We start from the raw sequence: 20,289 nt of genomic DNA on the forward strand, positions 1-20,289 counted from the left end.
AGTAGCCTCTCTGGATTTGGGTAAACCTCCACTCACCTACCTGAGGCATGCTCTTCCATATATGGGATTATCATAGCAATTTTTTAAAATATAAAGTCATTTACTTTGCTCTAGAAATGTGCATGTGTGTGTGCGCGCATGTGTGCAGGTGTAGCTAGTGCAGCTACATATGTATGTCATGCTGGGGGGGGTCCTTATTTCTGAATATTCATTATTCGAATTTCTGTGCTTACAGTTACAAAGGGAAGTGATGGTAGAACACAGAAATATTCACTAATGATCAGACCACCCAATAAATTTAGTCCCCATTCTAGCATATCATTTCCTTCCTAGCATCCTACCTACCTATTCAGCCGGTGTTTTTGTTGTTTGACTTCTTACTGATCTTTGATACTATACAGTGCAGATAAATTGCAGAGTCAGCAAAAGATCAAGGACTTCAGAAGGGTGGGTGGTGAAAGTGATACAGGAACTGTGCTTGAGCCACACACACACACCCACTGATGTTGAGGTTTAGAAGTGTGGGATTAGTTAATAGTTGAAGAAGAAAACTCTACAATAATAGTGACATTAGTGAGAAGTCTTTAAATGCCAAAGGAATCATTTGAGTGTCATGTGATTGGAAGACCCTTGAGAAAACTGATGATGTCATGGTGATTATTTGTTCTCTGATTTGCTCTAAAAGACTGACCTAAAGTGATGAATGTCATATAGCACTATACTGTAATTTCGTTAGAACAGTTACAAACATAATATTTGGTTCATTCTTTGTTCAAGAGAAATGGTACATAGTTACAGTCATAACCTACATATTAAGTCATTAGATATTTTATGAACTTTTTTGTGTAGTTGGTAATTAGTTGAGATCTTAACCTTTTTTTTTGTTACTATTTATTATTAAAATTTGGCCTTTTAGTTTGATTTACTTTAAGGGACCTTTTTTGGTCTTAATTTATCTTCCATTAATGAGCATCTCCACTGTCTATTTGCTTTAGCTGTGAGAGGTGTAGTATGTTGGAGAGTATCACCTCAGAATTCCCAGAACCTGAAACTTTGACCTTATTTGGAAATAGGGTTACTGCAGATGGAATTGATTGGAGAAGGTCATGCTGGAGTAAGGTGGGCCCTTAGTCCATTATGACTGGGATCCTTGTAAGGAGAGGCAAAGAGACAGACACTCCAGAGGGAAGATAAAATGTGAAGAAGCAGACCCACAGGAAGAGTGCTGTGTGATGACAGAGGCAGAATTTGGAGTGATAGGTCTACAAGCCAAGGAATGCCCAGGGTCACCAGCAACACAAGAGGGAAGAGAGAGAGGCATGGGGGACAGGTTTCTCCCTCAGAGCCTCAGAAGGGACATCTAGCCTCTAGAACTGTCAGGAAAGAAATTTCCATTGTTTTAAGAATCAGTTTGGGGTAGTTTATTATGCCCTAGGAAGCTAGTATAGGGAGTTGTCAGAAAATTATTCTGCTACTCTGTAGACGACATGCTAATTTGCAGGCCCACAGAGGTATTACGTCAAGTTAGAAATAGGGTGAAAAGTGATTTCACTGGCCCAAACTCAATATGGCTTGAATAACTTGCAGTATTTTCTATATTAAAGAAGTAGCTTCTTGTTTAAAGAAATAGATTGTTTCTGTGAATGAGCTGGAGGCAGTTTTCACTAGTACACTATAACAGCACACAATTCTTCTCATCTGTGCATCAATCAGCCCTTGTGTTTCATGGCACCTTTCAAGAAGAGACTGTGACCAGCAACTTCTACTTAGAGCTAACACATTATCTTTTATTTATTTATTTATTTATTTATTTTATTTTTTTACTTACTCATTTATGACAGAGAGAGAGAGAGAGACAGAGGGAGAAACAGGCTCCATGCCAGGAGCCTGACGTGGGACTCGATCCCGGGACTCCAGGATCGCACCCTGGGCCAAAGGCAGGCGCCAAACTGCTGAGCCACCCAGGAATCCCCATGCATTATCTTTTAAATCAGGCTATGTGAATGTGTTTTGGGCAGGGGATTTTGAAGTTTGGAACTGGTTCTTCTCAAGAGGCAGGAATTATGATCATGTGCCATTATCATCAATACCCTTTATAAAGAAAGATGCTGTACTTGTTTGTCCCAGACAGAACTTGGTGTGTGTGTGTGTGTGTGTGTGTGTGTGTGTGTGTGTCCTTTGAAATTAAAAGGCCAAGTCAGTGTATTCCATCATCCAGTATGAAATGTTTGTTGAATTGCCTCACTGGCGCCCTGTCTTACATTATCAGTTGCTGGCTCTAGTGTCAGTATGTCATGCCTGGCAGGTTAGTGGGTTTTGGCAGAGGAAATGAAACCTAGTCAGTTACTACGAGATTTATAGTAGATCTGCTATTGCAGGAAGTGGTGAAAAGTTGATTGATAGTTGGAGACAAAACTCTACAACAAGAAACAGGATGTATGCTTTCTGTTTATACCCACGTTTTCCTACATTTTAGGGCTCCTTTTGCACTTTGTTTTGGCTGTTTCATAAGGCCATGCAATCCCCCTCCCTACCGCCCCACTGTAACTCATTCACCAAAATATAAAGTAATTGAGGAAATTTTATATTAGCTTAGCCATGGTAAAGACATGCACGTCCAGCTGTTACTGTTACTCTTTCATGGTAGTTGTATTTACTGTAACTTATCAAAGAGCAGTTTTTAACTTAAAAAAAATCCTCCAAATAGGATATTATTTCACATATACAAACAGAATGAAGACTTTTTAAAAAGTTACGTGGTAGGATTACGTTTCCAAAAACTTTCTAAGGTAAACCTGTTTTCAGTATTTTATTAAAATTTGGCATTACTGTGATCCAGTTGTCATGTCTCCTTTAAAGGATGAATCTCTTCACTCTTGATTGAATACATTCTTAACAAGTAGGTGCTCTTCACTTAGACATAAAATATATATTTTAAGTACAACTCGTAACTCAATGTATTCATTGCTTTGTATCTAAATGTACCTGGTTTTTGTAAGCATTCTGGGTAACTAATGTCACTGGACAAAGCTTTTTGACATGAACTAGCTGGCCTGTTTTGAGTGTGACAGTGAAAAACCACTAACTACATTAAATGAGGTGCTTTCTGAAACGGAAAGGGCCATTGCAGAGTTAGGTTCTACAATTTACAAGGAGTGGCAGACTTAGAACCAACTCTAATTGTAACAGTGGTTGAAAGAACAAAAAGGCTCCTTTTCATGGCTTAATGAATAGGTTTCTTTTATTGCAAGCAATGATCGCTAAGTTATCTGCATAAAATAATTGAATAGAAACAAACCCAACTTTCATTCCTTGGATTATTAGGTCACATTCTACATCAATTATGTTTTGAAAATTTTAATTTCTTTTTATCCTAGCATTCTTTAGGGGAGAATTCAGAATGCCTCTTTCATAAACTTAAGGTTTCTATCACAACTTAATTTTTTAAAGAGATTTTATTTATTTGAGAGAGACAGAGATAGCAACAGAGAGTTAGGAGGAGAAGGAGAAGCAGACATCCTGCTGACTAGGGAGCTTGATGTGGGGCTTGATCCCAAGACTGTGCATAACTTGAGCCGAAAGCAGACACTTAACCAACTGAGCCACCCAGGTACCCCTCTATCACAACTTTAATATTAATTTAGGAAACTAGCCAGCTTGACGTAGGAAAAGTGAGACTGCTAAGAAAAAGAGATGAATCAGAATGTTAAAAAATCAAAAAGAACATAAAATTCATTTTTTACATACTTATTTTTTTAAAAAAAAGATTTATTTCAGAGAGCAAGAGAAAGAGAGCACAAGTGGGAGGGGCAGAGGGAGAGAGTACCTCAAGCAGACTGTGCTGAGCATGGAGCCTAACTTGAGGCTCAATCTCACAACCCTGAGATCATGACCTGAGCTGAAACTAAGAGTTGCATGCTTAACTGACTGTACCACCAGGCACCCCCATTTTTTTACATATTTTATATAAACAGGTCGTTTAAACATAATATAGTACTTAAAGTAAGAAACAACCTGAAGGATAAATTCACAGTACCTAGTAATAGGCACAAATCCTGTTAGGATCACATGGCTTATCTGAGCCACTATTTTGCCTGTTAAAGTAGATCCTATTTAGTCTCACGTGTGTGGGCTCTGCTGTGTCTGAAAAGAGCTAGGATTACAGGTAAGAGGCTTTGAAATTCCAAATTTGTTCTGTTATACATGACAGATACAGTGTAGTAGACAATAATAACAAGGATCCAGATAGTTCAACCAGAGAGTTGACATACCGACTCCCTTCACTGTATCCATAAAAATAAGTCAGATGTGTTCTTCCCATTCCAAAACTGTGATTAAGGCTCAGATGTACACTTCACTGAAGTTTGCTAAGCGAAAGCCAACAGTGTTTGCAGACTTCTGTGCTCGTGTCGGTCAGAACTTGCTCATTGGGAAGACATTGAATGGAGCTCCAACTGGGGAGAAGTGAAGAATGTGGTCTCAGGATGGGAAACTTTTCAGAGCCTGGATATTTGTGGGTATGGTGGAGGAGGGAGTACACTAGAGCCCCAAGGCATGGGAGTCTGGTTTCGACTGCCCCTGGTTAGCTGTGTAAACTTCAGCAGGAAGTCTCTTACCCCTCCAGGCCTGTTTTGTTATCTGCAATGTGGACAAAAATGAAACTGACCTGTGAGGAGGTTGTCATTTGGAGCAAGTGTTTGTGGAACGTCATCTTTCATAGATTGTCGAAAGAATGTGTCATGGCTAATAAGAATGTGAGGTGTATGGTCACTGACGTAAGAGCTTGTATTTTAAATATTTATTTAAATAGATAGGTTCCTTGCTCTTTATCTATTAAAGCTGTGGTTTATTACCCAGAGAGGGCCTGCTTCAGTGGAAAAGATGGCAGTGACCTAGGTCCTAGGCTGACAGGGCTTTAGGGCAGAGATGTTTCAAACTGGTCCACTAACTCAGACCAAATTCTTTACCAGGGGTCATCAGAATTTCAAAATACATGTTGTTTGGACATTGTCTACAACTGCCTTAGACATGGACGTAAATTACGTGGCAACCCTCTCATTCTGTGCTCCTAGAGAGTTCTCAGACTGGCAAGAGCATCTCCAGAGTTTATCACTTGTTGGTTAATCATAAGCTTACTTCAGCAGATCTTATCCTAGTTTTTCTCTCCACCCTAGCCACCTTCCTTTTTCTAATCTCTGGGAATTCCAGCACACACTCAGGGGTTTCCTTGCATATGAGAAAGTTGCTCTCCGTGATGGCCATTGCCTGTGGCCATTCACCCAGCTTCCTGTACCTTGCACCCGCCCTTGGACACTGACTGCAGTAGAGATTCTGGGTCCTGACTGCACTTTTGGAGAGGCAGCAGCAGGGACAGATCATCCCTGCACAAAGTCATTACACCACATATTCTGTGACCAAAGGGTCTCAGACACATCTAGGCGCATTTATGTGAAAAATACCATCTTTGTTCACTAGTTCCCATTGCTCCACCAGTCACTTCAGGCTCAGTGAAATTAAGCCTTATTTTCTCAATATTATGGGATGGACTGCTCTTTTACAAGTGAATTTATCTTATGAACTCACCCTCATCAGGTTTGTGTCAAAGCCTCTAAATGTTTAGTACACTCATTTCACCTTTGGACTTAGAGAAACATAGAAGCCATATCAGCATGCTGACCATTTTCACACACTGCCACCTTTTTCAGTTGTCACTTTAGATTTTCTTCTATGGGAGAGGAAAGACAGTTTTTGGACACCTGCAGTAAGTATACTTTTCATTGCTTCTTTCATAACAAAAGGAAAACAACTAATGTATCCAAGTTAATTAAAAAGATTATTTATTATAATGTAATGTTACAAATGTAGAATATCCTCTGATATAACATGAAATGATTTTCTAATAAAAATAAAAAGTGCTTCATGCTGCTCTCTATGGTATTGCATTTTAGTTTTTGTATATTTAAAATTTTTAAATAGGTATTACATTCACAGAGTTTAAAAAATAATATGCAGTGAAAAGCCTCCCTCTTACCATCACCTCCCACCTTTCCAGTCCTCACTATCCCCCCATATAAGTTAGTGTTTTCTATAGCTTTCTAGAGTTTATTGATAAGTATACAAGCAAATAGATGTGCTTATATTTCTTTCTCCTTTTTTAACCTAAAAGGTAGCACACACATATGGCATGCCTTTTGTTGTTGCTATTAGACAGTATATCTGGGTTAGCCCATGAAGAGCTTTGTTCCTTAAGCAGCCGTAGACTCTCTCCCTTTGCATGAAGAGGCCATAACTTATTTAACCAGTCCCATAATGGTGGGCATTTGTTTGTTTCCCATTTTGGGGTATTAAAAACAATGCCAGAGTAAATAACCTTGGGCCTCTGTCCTATAGCATATGTCTTTAATTTTCAGATGCGGTATTGCTGGGTCAAGAGTATGTACATTTTCAATTTTGTAAGTTCTTGCCAACTTCTCCTTCACAGGGGTCGGACCTGTTTAATTTCTCAGCAGCAGTGTAGGGAGTTGCCTTTTCCCCCACAGCCTTGCTAGCCGTGCTATCGAATGTTTGGATTTTTGCCACTATGATAAATGAAAAATGTATCTTACTGTGACTTTAGTTTGTATTTCTCGTATTTGACTGGAGTTGAATATACTTTCTTATGTTTAAGAGGCATTTATATTTCCTTTTGTGAGAATTGTCTGCTTATGTCTTTTTTCTGATGAATTGTTATATCCATTTTTAAGAACTCTGGGGGGATTAGGCCTTGCTCTATGACATGAGTTGCCAGTATTTTTCTCAATTTTGCATTAGTCTTTTGACTTTATGATGATTTTTTTGGTTTCTTGTCTTACAGAAGTTTTGTTTTATTTTGTTTTGTTTTGTTTTTAATTTGTCAATCTTTCCCTTTTTTGTGTGGCTTCTGGATTTTGAGTCCTAGTTAGAAAGGGCTTCCTCATTCTAGGGTCATAAAGGGATTCTTCTACATTTCCTTGTAATACTTGATTTGCTTCATCTTTGGGGTTTTTTTTTTTTTTTTACATTTATATCTTTTATATATTTCAGGATTTATCTTGGTATGTCACGTGAAGTATGGCTCTGACTTTATTTTGTTAATTTAAGTTCTGTGCCCTGTTGTGTTCTTGGGCCAGGTAATGAATGGTCCTAATATTTCTTCTTAAAATGGCTTTCGAGGTCCAGCAAGTTGGCAGCTCTTGCAGAAGCCTTAAAGGAAGCATCCCTGACAAAGGCCCAGCTGGGACTGGAACTGGAAGAACTGGAAGCTGCAGCTTTTCTTGTGCAGGAGGAAGAAACAGCATTAAAAGCAGCCCGCTCCATTTCCAGGCAGCAGACACCTTCCTCCAGTCCCGAGGCAAGTGATTCAGAGGAATCAGACAGCACCAGCGAATCTGAAACCGAAGGCTTGGACTCCGAGCAAGGGGAGCTCACGGGTAGTAAATCTGAGACCGTAGATCCCTCACGAGGTCCCTCTTTTGAGGCAGGCAGTGCCCTGCTTATTGATGACAGTGGGGTGTGCAGAAACTCAGCCATCGGGACATCTGGTGGTAGTCCGGGCAAGCCACCTGCCTCCTCCTGTGCTCTTGGAGGGTCCCGGCCGCTGATAGAGGAGCTCAGAGAGCAACTGAACTCAACAGTTCAAGTTTCTGAACCCGAAGACTCTGCTGCTGGAAGCCACAGCTGCGTGCAGGGCAGAGTCAATGGGCAGACACCAAGTGACAGACTCTGAGTGGTTTTCTCCACTATTGAGAATTATGTCAGATTTGGTTTTCTTCACTGAATGATAATTCTTCATTTTCACTTTGTCGTCCTTCTTAGTGTATACAACACTGTTTTTCAGTGAGCTGATGTTGATACCTGTTGGTTCCTTAGTACAACTTTATAAAATAAAGTTTTAAAGTATTTTTACCAAAATGTCATTAATATTGAAGATGAAATAACAGTTCAGCTGGAATCCCTAGAATGTAGAGCTCATCAATATGTTTTTTCTTCAGATTTTATTTTTAAGTAACCTCTATCTATACCCAAAGTGGGGCTTGAACTCACAACCTTGAGTCACATGTTTTACCAGCCAGCCAGGCATCCCTAGCCACCTCTCCTACCCCCCATTAATATTTTAGGAGCCTCACCCAGGTATACTTGACATACAGTAAACTGCATGTATTTAAAGTGTACAGTGTGGTAAGTGTTGACATCTGTATGCACAAAAATGAAATTATCACTGCCGCCAAGATTCTGTACTTACCCATCATTTCCAAGTGTCCTCATCCCCCTTTATTATCCTGCTCCCCTACCCCAACATACCACCCACTCCTCCATTCCCCAGCAAGCACTGATTTGCTCTGACACTGTACATTAGTTTGCATCTCCTAGGATTTAATATAATTGAATTGTGTAATATGTACCCTCTTAAAAATTAGGCTTATTTCACTCACTATAATTATTTTCAGATTTGTCGATGCAGTATGTGTTCAAGAGGGCTTTTTTTAAAAGCTTTTTGTTTTTTTCCGTATCTGATTAGTATCTGATTAGATAGATTTTTCCATCCACCTACTGATGGACATTTGGGTTGTTTCCAGCTTTTGGCTGTCACAAATAAAGCTGTTATGAACATTTGTGTGCAAGTCTTTGTGTGGACATATGCTTGCATTTCTCTTAGGTAAATATCCAGTAGTGGAATGGCTGAGCCGTATGGTAGGTGTATGTTTAACAATTTAAGAAACTGCCAAACTGTGTCCCAACATGGCTATACCAGTTCACATTTCCACCGGTAGTGAATGAGTGCTCCATGTCTTGCACATTCTTATCATCACTGTGATCCGTTTTTACCATTTTAATAGGAGTGAGGTGGTATCTCACTGTGGTTTTAATTTGCATGTTTTAAGACTTCTGTTGGTGAGCATCTTTTCATACACTTGTTCGTCCTCCACAAATCTTTGGTGAAGTGTCTTTTCAAATCTCTTGCCATTTTATTTTTTAAGCTGGGTTGCTTGTTTTCTTATTTTTGAGTTTGAGAGTTCTTTATAAATTCTGGATACAAATCCTCATTATGAGTCATCTTTACATGCCATGTAATCTTTGATTGGGTGCCATGCATTGTAAATTTCACTTTGTTGAATATGTGTTCTTAAATTCTTCAGCTTTGTTTGGGGATGCAGTTAAGTTTCTTGGAAATAGTTTGATCCTTGTACGTCTTGCATGTGTAATTTCTTAGGCAGGTCTAGAACAGTGTTCAGTCTAGGATGAACTATTTCCTGATATTAAGGAAAGATTTTCCCATGCCCTGGGAATTACAGATTTTCCAGTCTGGGTGGGTGATAGAAATAGGCACCTGTGTGAATGCTGAGTGAGCACTGTTCCCACTAATGCTTTCAGATGGTACTTTCCCAAGATGACATGTTCTCATCAGTAAGTACTCTCATGAGTAGTAGAGGGGCCCTCTCCAGATAATTTGGCCTTCTGTCCTGCAAATGCTGGCTGCTTGGTTCTCCCCTTGTCCTCAGCTCTGTCTCCTGAACTCTGGAGTCCACTGGAGTCCCTCCTCGTGCAGCTTGGACAGTGGGTCAGAGCAGTAGGTCAGGTGATGATGCAGCTCACTATGTGTGTCTCTCACCCCTCAGGATCACTGTCTTACGTTGCCTGACATCCAGTGTCTTGAAAACCATTGTTATGTATACTATTCCTGTTTTTCTTTTTTGGTTATGTTGGGTGGGAGAGTAAATCTGGTCTTTATTATGCCATCTTGATTGGAAGCGTAAGTCTCCATTAATATTTTAAATGTGAATTTTCCCACTTGAACGTAAGCTCCCAGGGAGCGGGTTCTGTGTCGTATCTGGTTACCACTGAATCATCAGTGCCATATTCTCAGTGCTACATAAATATTTGCTGAATGAATGAACAAATGAAATAAACCAATTTGCTCTAGGGAGGAAATGAAATGAAATCTGATATGTATTAATCTCAGTAGCATTTTTATTTCAAGGGTATGCTCCCTTTTACTCTAGGTTTATATAGGTTGCCAGTATTTGTATTTCCAATATAAATTTCAGTTTGTATTAACGGGATAGTTGGGGTGACTGTGCCATTTGACACGCATGTTAACTCCTGAACACTGTAACTGCTTTGTCGGAATGTGTTCAGGACTTTTCTCAGACTCCCTGGAGAGCTTCAAAATCCCTATGACCATTGAAAATGCATTTCTTCTCAGTGGCACATTACCTGAAGCCAGTTTGAAAATGCATTATCTGTTACTCCCCTCATCCACTTCTAACGTCAAGTTCAGCAAGATACACTCTTGTCTAATAAAGCCGTGGAAACTCTTCCTTTTACCAACTCTGTCTTTACTTAGGAATCTACACAGGATCTACCTCTGTGAAGCTTGCCATGGGTGGAAAAACCTGTTACTCCCTTCCTAAAAGAATAAGCAAACATGATCCTTCCTGGACATCTCAAAGCAAAGGAACTCATGAAACAACTCTCAGGAGTATCAAAGACAATATGAGTGGGTGCCTTAATTTTGGCTCTATGTGTGCTGTGGGTTTTTTTTTTTTTTTTAACCTTCTCTTTATTCACAGAGGGTTAAAGCTTTGTGATATCACATTACCCTTTGTTTAAGATTGCACCACGTCTGTAACCCAAAACAAGTCCAAAGGTGCTGCCTTTTATTTGATTTTTTTTTTTTTTCGAATTCAACAACCTGCCAAGCAACTCTAGGGATCTCCAGTAATCATGTGAGTTTCCCAAGAGCCCCAGGTGAGATGGGAGAAAAAAATATGTTGGCAAAAGAGCGGGAGGGGACCTCAGCGACTGGTTGTAGCTCAGTGGGAAGAAGTTAGACTTTGGGGTTGATGAGGTGAGGAGGTGAGTTCCAGAGCTGGAGCTCAGGTGTGAGCAGCCCCACAAGCAAGGTACACCAACCTCCAAACCTACGCCTTCCTTTTGAAAATGGGAATAGAACTATTTTCTTGCTTGTTTTAAAGGGTGATGAGACTGTATGTTCAAAATACTTTATGAACTGGAAAGTATTAAACCAACATAAGGGTTTATTACTCTTCCCTGACTTCCCCAGAGCTGAAACAGGGTTCTGTTCAGCTACCTGACAACAGGTCACTGGGGGAGCCGGCACCGTGAAAATGAGTCAGCCGTGTTAATCGCTTCAGAGGCATGCCAGTGGTAAAAGTCTACACAGTTCAGCAGATTAGACAGAAATATTAATTATGTCAATGAATCACAGCACTGCATCTTCTGGGTTCGCATTATCATTGACCTATTTTTCTGTGTTCTGTCTCTCCTCTGCCATTACCCTGGAAGAATAATCCAGGGCTTTGCCATGGGCATGATGGGTTTCAGGTGCCAGTAACTATGCTGATATCATCTTTCACTGGCACAAGATTAATTTACAAATGAGCCAGGGCTGCTCCCTACCACTTTCTTAGTTGAACAGCTGGGGGGCGGTTTTCACACCTGCTAGTGGAAAATCCACTTTGGTTGTGTGGATCAAATTCTATTACAAAGAACGGGGGATGGGAGGAGGAGAGAGGGAGAACCAAGTTTTCTCCGTTGTAAGACTTCATTTAAAAAGTGTGTTTTTTTTTTTAATCAGAGGGGGTTCCTCTATTTTGTTACAAAGAGATTTTTATTATAACTAGAAATTGACCCATGTAGTCAGCGGTGACAAACACCACTAAAAGAAAACAGAAGTGAGTTAAAGACGATAGAGGAATAAAACCTTACTCAATCAGATACTGAATCTGCATAATGTATTGTAAAATATTTGAAGATGCCAGAGCCCCCTTGTATCAGCTGATCTGTCATGTAACAACATTGCATGTCAGGTGGATTGAAGTGAAACTTCATAAACAAATCTAACTGTTTGGTCAGGCATCTCTATTAAAGCGAATCAAAAACTGCAAATGTTTCCTTAACATCGTTCCGTCTAAATCCCCGATGGAATTCTTGTTTGTGATCTGCTCCCTGTGCCGGCCGTTCTCCGAGCGTGTTATATATAGTTTCAATCCATACCAAATGAAGGAAGCATTGATTAGACTTGATTTAAGGCAGCAAGTGATAAATGCAGCTGGAAATTGATTCATACCTCTCAAGTGACTGGGGCACAGCCATCCACAGTTGACACAACTCTTGTCTCAAGGCTGGAGAAAACAAACAGGGAAACACATGTCAGACAGATAAATGACTTGGCTGTTTTGAGTTCTCCGTGGAGGCCATTTGTTTCCTAGATAAGGAAGACTGCTCTCCAAAGTCATGAAAAGATAAGCGAGAGGAAAAGGATGAATGTGGAATTGCATGCCTGAGCACTTGAAAAAAAGAAAAAAGAAAAGAAACCCGACCAGAAAGGATTTACCTCCAAGAAGAATCCTGCTAGGAGGCTCTACTCTCCGCTCTGCTTTCATCTCAGGGGCGCTGCAGGCAGGGAGTTTGCCAAGCAAACTTCAGTCCAGCTAGGCTCTGTCTCCGGGATTTTAAGTGATGGCGGTAGTATGCTGTCGTCTTTCAAGTTCTTTCCGGGGAGACATTTCCCAACTGCTCTCCTTGGAGTGAGCATTCAGGGGAAGAAGCAGCCGGCTTCCGGCCTGAAGTGCCAGCAGTTCGACCAGCAGCCCAGAACCACCCCCCGAATACAGTAGCTCTCTGGCAATCCAGTGCCTCTCAGACAGCCTCTCCCACAGTATGTAGTTAAATATTTACTGTGTTTATGCTCTATGTTTTCCCACGTTGACATATTTGCTCATGCATTGCTTTCTCTTCTCCCTGTTACTTTGCATAGGTGGACATACATTTCACCCATTCTTCAAGGCCTCATTGAGCCTTCATTCTTCCCGGCTGGAAGTTATTTTCGTCCTCTGAACTCCCGCTGGATTGGGGCCAGGTCCTGCTGGAAGAGCCTTGAATTAAGGGACAGCTAAGGGATCAGAGTGGGGATGTGTGATTTCTGTGAGGCTATGCTATAGAGCAGTGGGTTCCAGAGTTCCTATGTTGAGACTTCTGCAAAATTAAAATTAGTGGAAAACAAACCACTGTGGAATGCAGAGGGCTCCTGACATAAAGCTGCCAACATTTAATTTTGCATATACAGTTGACCCTTGAACAAGACAGAGGTTAGGGGTTAAAAATGCACATATAATAACTTTTGACTTCCCAAAACTTAACTATTAGCCTGCTGTTGACCAGAAGCTTTACAAAACATAGTTAAAAACATATTTTGTATGTTACATGTAATATAGACTGTGTTCTTATGATAAAGTAAGAGAAAATGTTATTAAAATCATAAGGAAAAAAACAAAAAAAATAAATAAATAAAAATTTAAAAAAAAATAAAATCATAAGGAAGTGAGGGGCACGTGGGTGGCTCAGTTAAGCATCCAACTCTAGATTTCAGCCCAGGTCACGATCTCAGGATAATGAGATCGAGCCCTGCATTGGGCTGCGCTTCAGCGAAGTGTCTGCTTGAGATTTCGCTCTCTCCTCTGCCCCTGCCCCTGCTCCCACACTCTTTCTCTAAATAAATAATAGATAGATAGAATCTCTTTTAAAATCATAAGGAAAATATATTTACGGTACTGTATTAATTGAAAAAAAAATCTGTGTATTCGTGGAAATGTGTACTTCAAACCCATGTTGTTCAAGGGTCCCTGTATAGGTATCCTCACCCACCTAGTATTCCACTGAAATTCCACTTTCTTTCATAAAAGCATGTTAACATCAAAAAAGTAAAAAGACATGTCAGAATAAAAGTCTGTCTTCTAAACTGGACATTTATTAGCTTTAGGAAAAACTCTTTTCCTTGAGAATCAGAGTTGGATTCATCAGAATTTTCCTGTCCTGCAGTGTATTTGCCAAGCATGGATGTCCATCTTGTCTAGGTGTCTTCTCAGCAGCTCTTCCTCAGCTGAGGTACAGCAGCTGCCTAGTGTATTTTAGAAACAGTACACCTTTGAATTAGAGATGAGACTAGACTTTACTAACAGCCATCACATGTTGAGCCACTGCCTTGTGCCAAAGTCTATGTGAGGCCTCTCTTGTTTTAAGCATGTCAAGCAAGGCCTGTCTCCACTTTAGTTCTTCTCTAGGCTCAGACCTGCCACTGGAGCTCTGCTCTTAGCTGACTGCATTGGGGTTGAACTTGACCCAAGGGCAGGCTGGGGCTTCTGACCTGGAAAGCTTTACTAAACCATGGGTTCTACAATTCTGGCAGCATACTTGGACCATCTGAGAAATTCTAAAGAAAGAGATACCCAGCCTCCTCTGCAGACAGTGTCTAAATAGGCAAGAGCTGGAATAATCAGATTTGTGTCCTCAGAAATTTGCATGGTGAATTACAGAGCACAATAGGCCCTTGGCAGTGGTTACAGAGGGTGAGAAATACATTAAGTCACAACTAGGCCTGGAGTCAGTCCTACAAACTCAGGAAGGAGAAGAAATATGAATTAGAAGAATCAACATAGTGGAGAGAATACCAAGAACAGGGTGAAGACACCAGCTGGTCAAGGAAAAGAGTGGTGGGGCACCCAAGGATGTACATATGTGGAGTTAAACCACATTCCTCTCTGAAATGAAGATTCAAACATATCTGCTCTGAATCCCAGAGCAGCCTGGGATCCCCGTATCACTATTTAATGAATCTCAATTCCATTAGACTTGACACTATGATTGTTCTTACTTGTGGAGTTCAGAGGGCATCTGTTTCCCATATCGCTGATCAAACTGGAGGCCTTTCTTATAAATAACAGGAAAATTGACCAAACTGTTTCAAACAGTAATGAGGGTTTACTAGTTCATGAACTGAGAAGTCTGGCCACAGAATGGATTTCAGGAGAGGCTTACCCCAGCCGCCCAGTGATGTGACCAAAGCCCTGTTTCTTGTGGTTTCTCTGTTCTACTATCCCCAAGTGTTGATTTCGTCCCAATTTTGCCACCTTGCATGTCCTGAGGTGGCTTCCAGCAGCCCCCAGCAGCTATCTCCTTTCTTGTTAACATCCATCAGAAAAGAGATTATCTTTGGTCCAGCATCTCCAGCAAATGTCCTCAGATTGTCTGATTGGATCCATTTAGGTAAATTTAGAATCATTCCCAGTTGGCCAATAAAATGGAATGTTCGGTTGGTTTTGTCTCAGTCGTGTGGCCACCCATGGAGCTGGAGGTAGCCATGGCAGTGCACTACTCAGCTCTCTCCAAGATGAGCTGACAGCTTCATGAAGGAGATACAGTGTTCACTTGGAGGCCACACTCTCTCCAGGCTGCTCCTACCACTGACCGCCACAGCCAGGTGCTAAAACAGGGCCATTCCTGCCCAGTGTTGGATCCTTCCCACAGGCTCTTTGCTCCAGGCTCCCTCTTGTCCTTCCAGACTTTCTGAGCTTGCAGAGTTAGCTGTGTGGGGTCTCCCTGCCCAGTCTTCCCCCCCTCCCTGCAAGTGCTGATCCTCCTCCCTGCCCTGGGCTCTCCTCTCCTGCTCCTTTCTTACGCACTTGAAGCAAAAGAGGTTGCACTTGTAATCCTTTCTTGGGGCTTTTGCTTCCCAGAGGACCCACTGAAGACACTCCTCTTATCCCAACTACTCTGGAATGAGCCTCTGATTTTTACAAAGGAGCTCAGCTCAGACACACTTTGCCCCACAAGTGCCTGTGTGTGTGTTGGGGCGGGGGGGTGGGGGTGGGGGATCTTTCCCATGAAACCAAAGAGGAGACCAGGATTCCAGGCGGAGTAACTTGCCAGTCACCCGCGCAGCAAGGGGCAGCCCGGCGTGCAAACCCCATCTCACCCTCGGCAGCCCCAGCTCTTTGCCAACACGAGGCGCTGCCCCTTGTAGAGAGCCCTGGAGAGGTGGCCTGCGTCGCTCGAGTTCGCTTAGCTCCCCAGGGGGTGAAGGAGGGTGAATTCCAGCGTGTGTCCCCTCTGCTGGGCTTTCCTTGAAGCAGTCACCTGGGGTGGGGTGTGGGGGGGGCAGGGACGGGATCTGTGGATGAGCTGAGATGGTCACCGCCTGTCCTACCGCGCAGGCTGCGGGATCCACTGCCGCCTTATCGTGCTTGGACACCTGACAGGTGACACGTCCGCAGGAGTGGCATCCCCTGCACGTAAATCCCCAGGGAAGAGCAAAGGCGCCCGGCGGCCGAGCTCCCCCCTCCCTCCTCCCCCCTCCCCGGGCGATCGCGGCTGGGAGCCCGGGCGTTCCTGCGCGCCGCAGATCAATGAGGATGCCTGTTCTCCGTTATGCCAGCCCACCCCCTCTAATCCGCCGCATTGTCCACTGACGTGTCTAATTATGTGTCTTACAACCACAGAACTCCCCCCAGAGCAGCGGGGCCCTTCTGGCGGAATGAGGAGCATGATTGCTCCATCTGTTCCTCGGGCGCCGCGGGAGGCTGCGGGCGGGCGGGAGGCGGGGGGCGGGCGGGCGGACTGCGCGTGCGCGCGCGCGGGCGGGGCGGGGCCGGGGGCGGGGCCGGGGCGGGGCCGGGGCGGGGGCGGGGCCGGACGGCCGCCGCGCGCAGGTGCCTGGGGGAAGGGGATCCCCGCGGCAGGTGCGGATGCCAAGCTCGCCGCGGCGCAGTCTCTGTTTAATTACTGTCGACGGAGGGGGCTGTTTCATTTAAGAATTATAGGAGGCAGGTTCAGATGGAGTTCTGAGCCGAGCTCGGGAAGGTAGCTGGCTGGAAGCTGCTGGGGAGGGGAGACACCTGCGTCTTTTTTTTTTTTTTTTTTTTTAGACTTTATTTATTTATGATAGTCACAGAGAGAGAGAGAGAGGCAGAGACACAGGCAGAGGGAGAAGCAGGCTCCATGCACCGGGAGCCTGACGTGGGATTCGATCCTGCGTCTCCAGGATCGCGCCCTGGGCCAAAGGCAGGCGCCAAACCGCTGCGCCACCCAGGGATCCCGACACCTGCGTCTTTAACTGAGACTGGCTCGCTCAGGATTTCCCCGATATGTAAAAACAATCACCTGGAGTGTGAGGAGGCTTTAAGAGAGAAGTCAGCCCGCCCTCGTCCTCCCCGCGGCTCCTCCCAAGCTGACTAGATTGTCATTTGGCGAAGCCGGTCCCCAAATCACAGGCGTGCTATTCCCCTCCCAGTCACACTGTGTGTGCGGAGATCTGGCTCGAAGGTCCATGGAAGTGTCACCTGCGGAGGATGGCACAGAGGAGATGACCAAAATTAGGCTCCCCTTGGAACCGGATGCCGATACCAGCTCCCATGTGCCACACCCTCTACAGTTTGCAAAGTGATTGCTTCTGCCTCGCCTCTTTTCCAACAGGGACAGCCAGGGGAGGTCCCATTTTAAAATGAGGAACCCCAGAGGCACTCAGGCTTTTGCAGGGTGAGCACACCGGGCAGTGGTCGCCCCAGGACTCGTGAAAGATCTCTGAAGAAAGGATGAACAAGAGTTGGTCAAGTGGAGGGAGGTTGGGGTGGGGAAAGTGTATCTCAGGTGGAAGGATGTGATGGGTGAGAGAACCAGATTGTTTGGGATGATTGAGACAGAGGGGGAGGCTTAGGCCAGCTCCGGGATTGGCAGTAGCTTATAGAACACCACATAAAGTTGTGGACCCAAACGCAAATGCAGATCATGTAAAGAGAAGGGGGAAGAAAACCCAGGACCACAATAACTGAAAAGCAATTGAATATTTACTGCAGTCCTTTGTGAATTTCATCATAAAGCAAATGTTGTAAAGCCTTCTCCGGTTCTCTCTTGCATAACCTCACTCTCTCGCCCTCTGTCACTCTTTTATCATAGTCACTGCCCAGAGTCACCTTTCTCCCTCCAGACTTCCTCAGCCTCTCTTTCAGACTCTACTCTCACAGCTTTCCTCCCTCCCCCTCTTCCCCTCTTCTCCATTTCAGTGTCTATGATTTGGATCCTATAGTACCGTCTTCCCTTCCAGTATGAATTCCACTTGCCTCGTGGCTCCTTCCACTTAGAGCAGTTAGGGCAGGAGTTGACAGACTAGCAGTCGAGGGCTACATGCATCCTACCACCTGTTCTTGTGCAGCCCACAAATGGACTATGTTTTTTAAATGTATATTTTAAGTGATTGAAAAGAACTTGTAGAAATTTATTCTCTCGCTTGTTACAGAAATACCTACATGATAGCTGTGAGTTGGCCTCTTGGCCTACAAAGCCTACCATACTTTACAATTTGCCATTGAAGAGAACAAGTTTGCTAACCTCCTCGGTTAGGAGAAGTGGGATATGGATGCTTCCTCAGTAGTGTCTTGGATGCCAGGCCTATTGCTTTTGGGCTTTTCCAAGCCCTGTGGGGAAGATTTTTGCAGGAAGGTGGGGTGAGGCCCCTGCATGGCAATCTGGAGGGAGGGAGAATCTATGGGAAGGGGACAAACCTGCTTTTGAAAGAAACCCATTGACAGCTGTCACAGGGGCCAGCCAAGGGCACACTTCTTTTTTCAAGTTGGGGGGTACCTTACATTTACCTGATCATTCCTAGGACTAGGAATGGTAGAGTTCAGCCAACCGAACTCTAAAAGCTGTGATCTCTAAAAGCTGTGATCCTTTGGTGATCCCGCAGTAAAGATGGAGACCAGCCCAGCATACAATAACCTGAGAGGTTTCATATTCCAGAGACGGATAACCTGGCAGGTCAAGCCTGTCCCAGTGTGTTGTTTTTGATCAAGAGGTAAATAGCCTACCAGTGATGCCTTACCAGAAAGTGTAACATATACTGCAGTCTTCTCCGACTTTTGGGTCTCTTTCCATATACCATGAATACACCCTTATTGCCTTTTATCTGGGGTAACCATCTACTGTTTTCTTTTTTGAGCATTTTAGAAAGCTTGTCATCCTAAGCATCTTCCCATAATCACCTGGGGTACCTTTTGTCTTTCTGGCATCCTGTTAGGGAAACCATTCCTGACCCCTGTAATAATGCTGCTTCTTCCCTGTCTATCTGAAGGGCTTGATATTACCCTGTAATCCCACCAGAGAGTTGGACCCTTGGCCCAGGTCTGGCTAATCAGAATATCTTGTTCCTTTGGCCATAGTGATTGATTCAGGGATGGACTGATGTCACGAGGCCAGCCAATGAAATTCCTCTTCAGAACTTTGGCCAGAGCTATCTCAGAGAGAGAGAGATCTGACATCATTTCGAACTCAGTATCCAACCATTCCTGAAGCTAGTTCAACCCTGGATCAATTACCCAAGCTGGTAAATTTCCTTTAAAAAAAAAAAAAAAAAGAGCAGCCCGGGTGGCTCAGCGGTTTAGCGCTGCCTTCAGCCCAGGGCCTGATCCTGGAGACCGGGGATCGAGTCCCGCATCAGGCTCCCTGCACGGAGCCTGTTTCTCCCTCTGCTTGTGTCTCTGCCTCTCTCTGCGTTGTCTGTCATGAATAAATAAGTAAAACCTTTAAAAAAAAATTTTAGCTGACTGGGGTAATGTTCTTTTACTTGTATCCAGTTACTTCCTGAGCAATGTAGGGGTTTCACCAGGTACCTTGGAGTGTTGGATGCTGCCCCTCGGCACTCACAGCCCTTTATCATGTAATTTTCAGCACCCTTATGTTCTGACTCTGGACTTACAGCAAGCTGCTTTGGCCACTGGGATGTTTGCACATGTGATGCAGGTACAGTGGGGCTTGTCCTCTCTTTGGCATCTCTTGAGCCCTTCTGCCATCATCTGAACAAGCCCAGTCTAGCCTTTGGGATGATATGTAGAACCCAGATGAGCTGTCCCAGCTGAGGCCCCATAGACTAGCCAGCCCGAGCCACACTGGAAGCTGATGGTAACCAATAGAATGAGGCTGGCCAGAGAACCACCCACCTGAGCCCAGCCCAGCCTTCCAGCCTGAGGAATTGCAAGCTAAATAAAAGATAGAGGTTTTAAAGCACTTCAGTTTTAAAGTGGATGGTTAGGCAACAAAAGCTGATACACAACAAACTGGAAAAGGTATTTGAAAGGCGCTAAAGGAGTGCATCTTATCTATCACCCCATGGCCTTTTTCATGGCTAGGGAAAACACTGAGCTGTGGTATTGAGCTTAAACCAACCCTGGCTCTAGACCACCAGTACCTCAGCAAGGAGCCCATGGCACTTACTGAATCCAGGCTGAGCCATCCCTGTAGGCTGGGAAATCCATGCCGGGTACTGTCCCCCGAAGCCATTCTGGGCAGTACTCACTGCCGTCATCAGGGCCAGCACAGGACGAGGGATCAGATGCACACCTTACAATTTAGAACTCCTCCTGGTCATGTCCTATGTTAGGGAGAGTTCAAAGGCAGTATCTGTGATGCTGTCAGATATGA

At 43.7% G+C, this 20,289-nt stretch overlaps 1 protein-coding gene and 1 long non-coding RNA gene across 2 annotated transcripts in view; one reads left to right on the plus strand and one right to left on the minus strand.

Moving 5' to 3' along the window:
- SHQ1 (SHQ1, H/ACA ribonucleoprotein assembly factor) overlaps nt 1–8,628 on the plus strand; it is a 101,859-nt gene extending 93,231 nt beyond the window's left edge. The window contains exon 11 of the mRNA XM_072785377.1: nt 7,192–8,628. Coding sequence (XP_072641478.1) covers nt 7,192–7,744 — 553 coding nt within the window. The 3' untranslated portion in view covers nt 7,745–8,628. The remainder of the gene's footprint in view (nt 1–7,191) is intronic.
- LOC140609977 (uncharacterized) lies at nt 7,386–12,835 on the minus strand. Its single transcript, XR_012011750.1, has 2 exons — nt 12,377–12,835; nt 7,386–12,164 (listed from the first exon to the last, which is right to left on the minus strand). It is a non-coding gene; the product is annotated as an uncharacterized lncRNA (long non-coding RNA).
- Nucleotides 12,836–20,289: the final 7,454 nt, after the last annotated feature.

Source organism: Canis lupus, chromosome 19, assembly GCF_048164855.1.
Source record: "Canis lupus baileyi chromosome 19, mCanLup2.hap1, whole genome shotgun sequence".
In the NCBI taxonomy this organism is placed as follows: domain Eukaryota; kingdom Metazoa; phylum Chordata; class Mammalia; order Carnivora; family Canidae; genus Canis; species Canis lupus.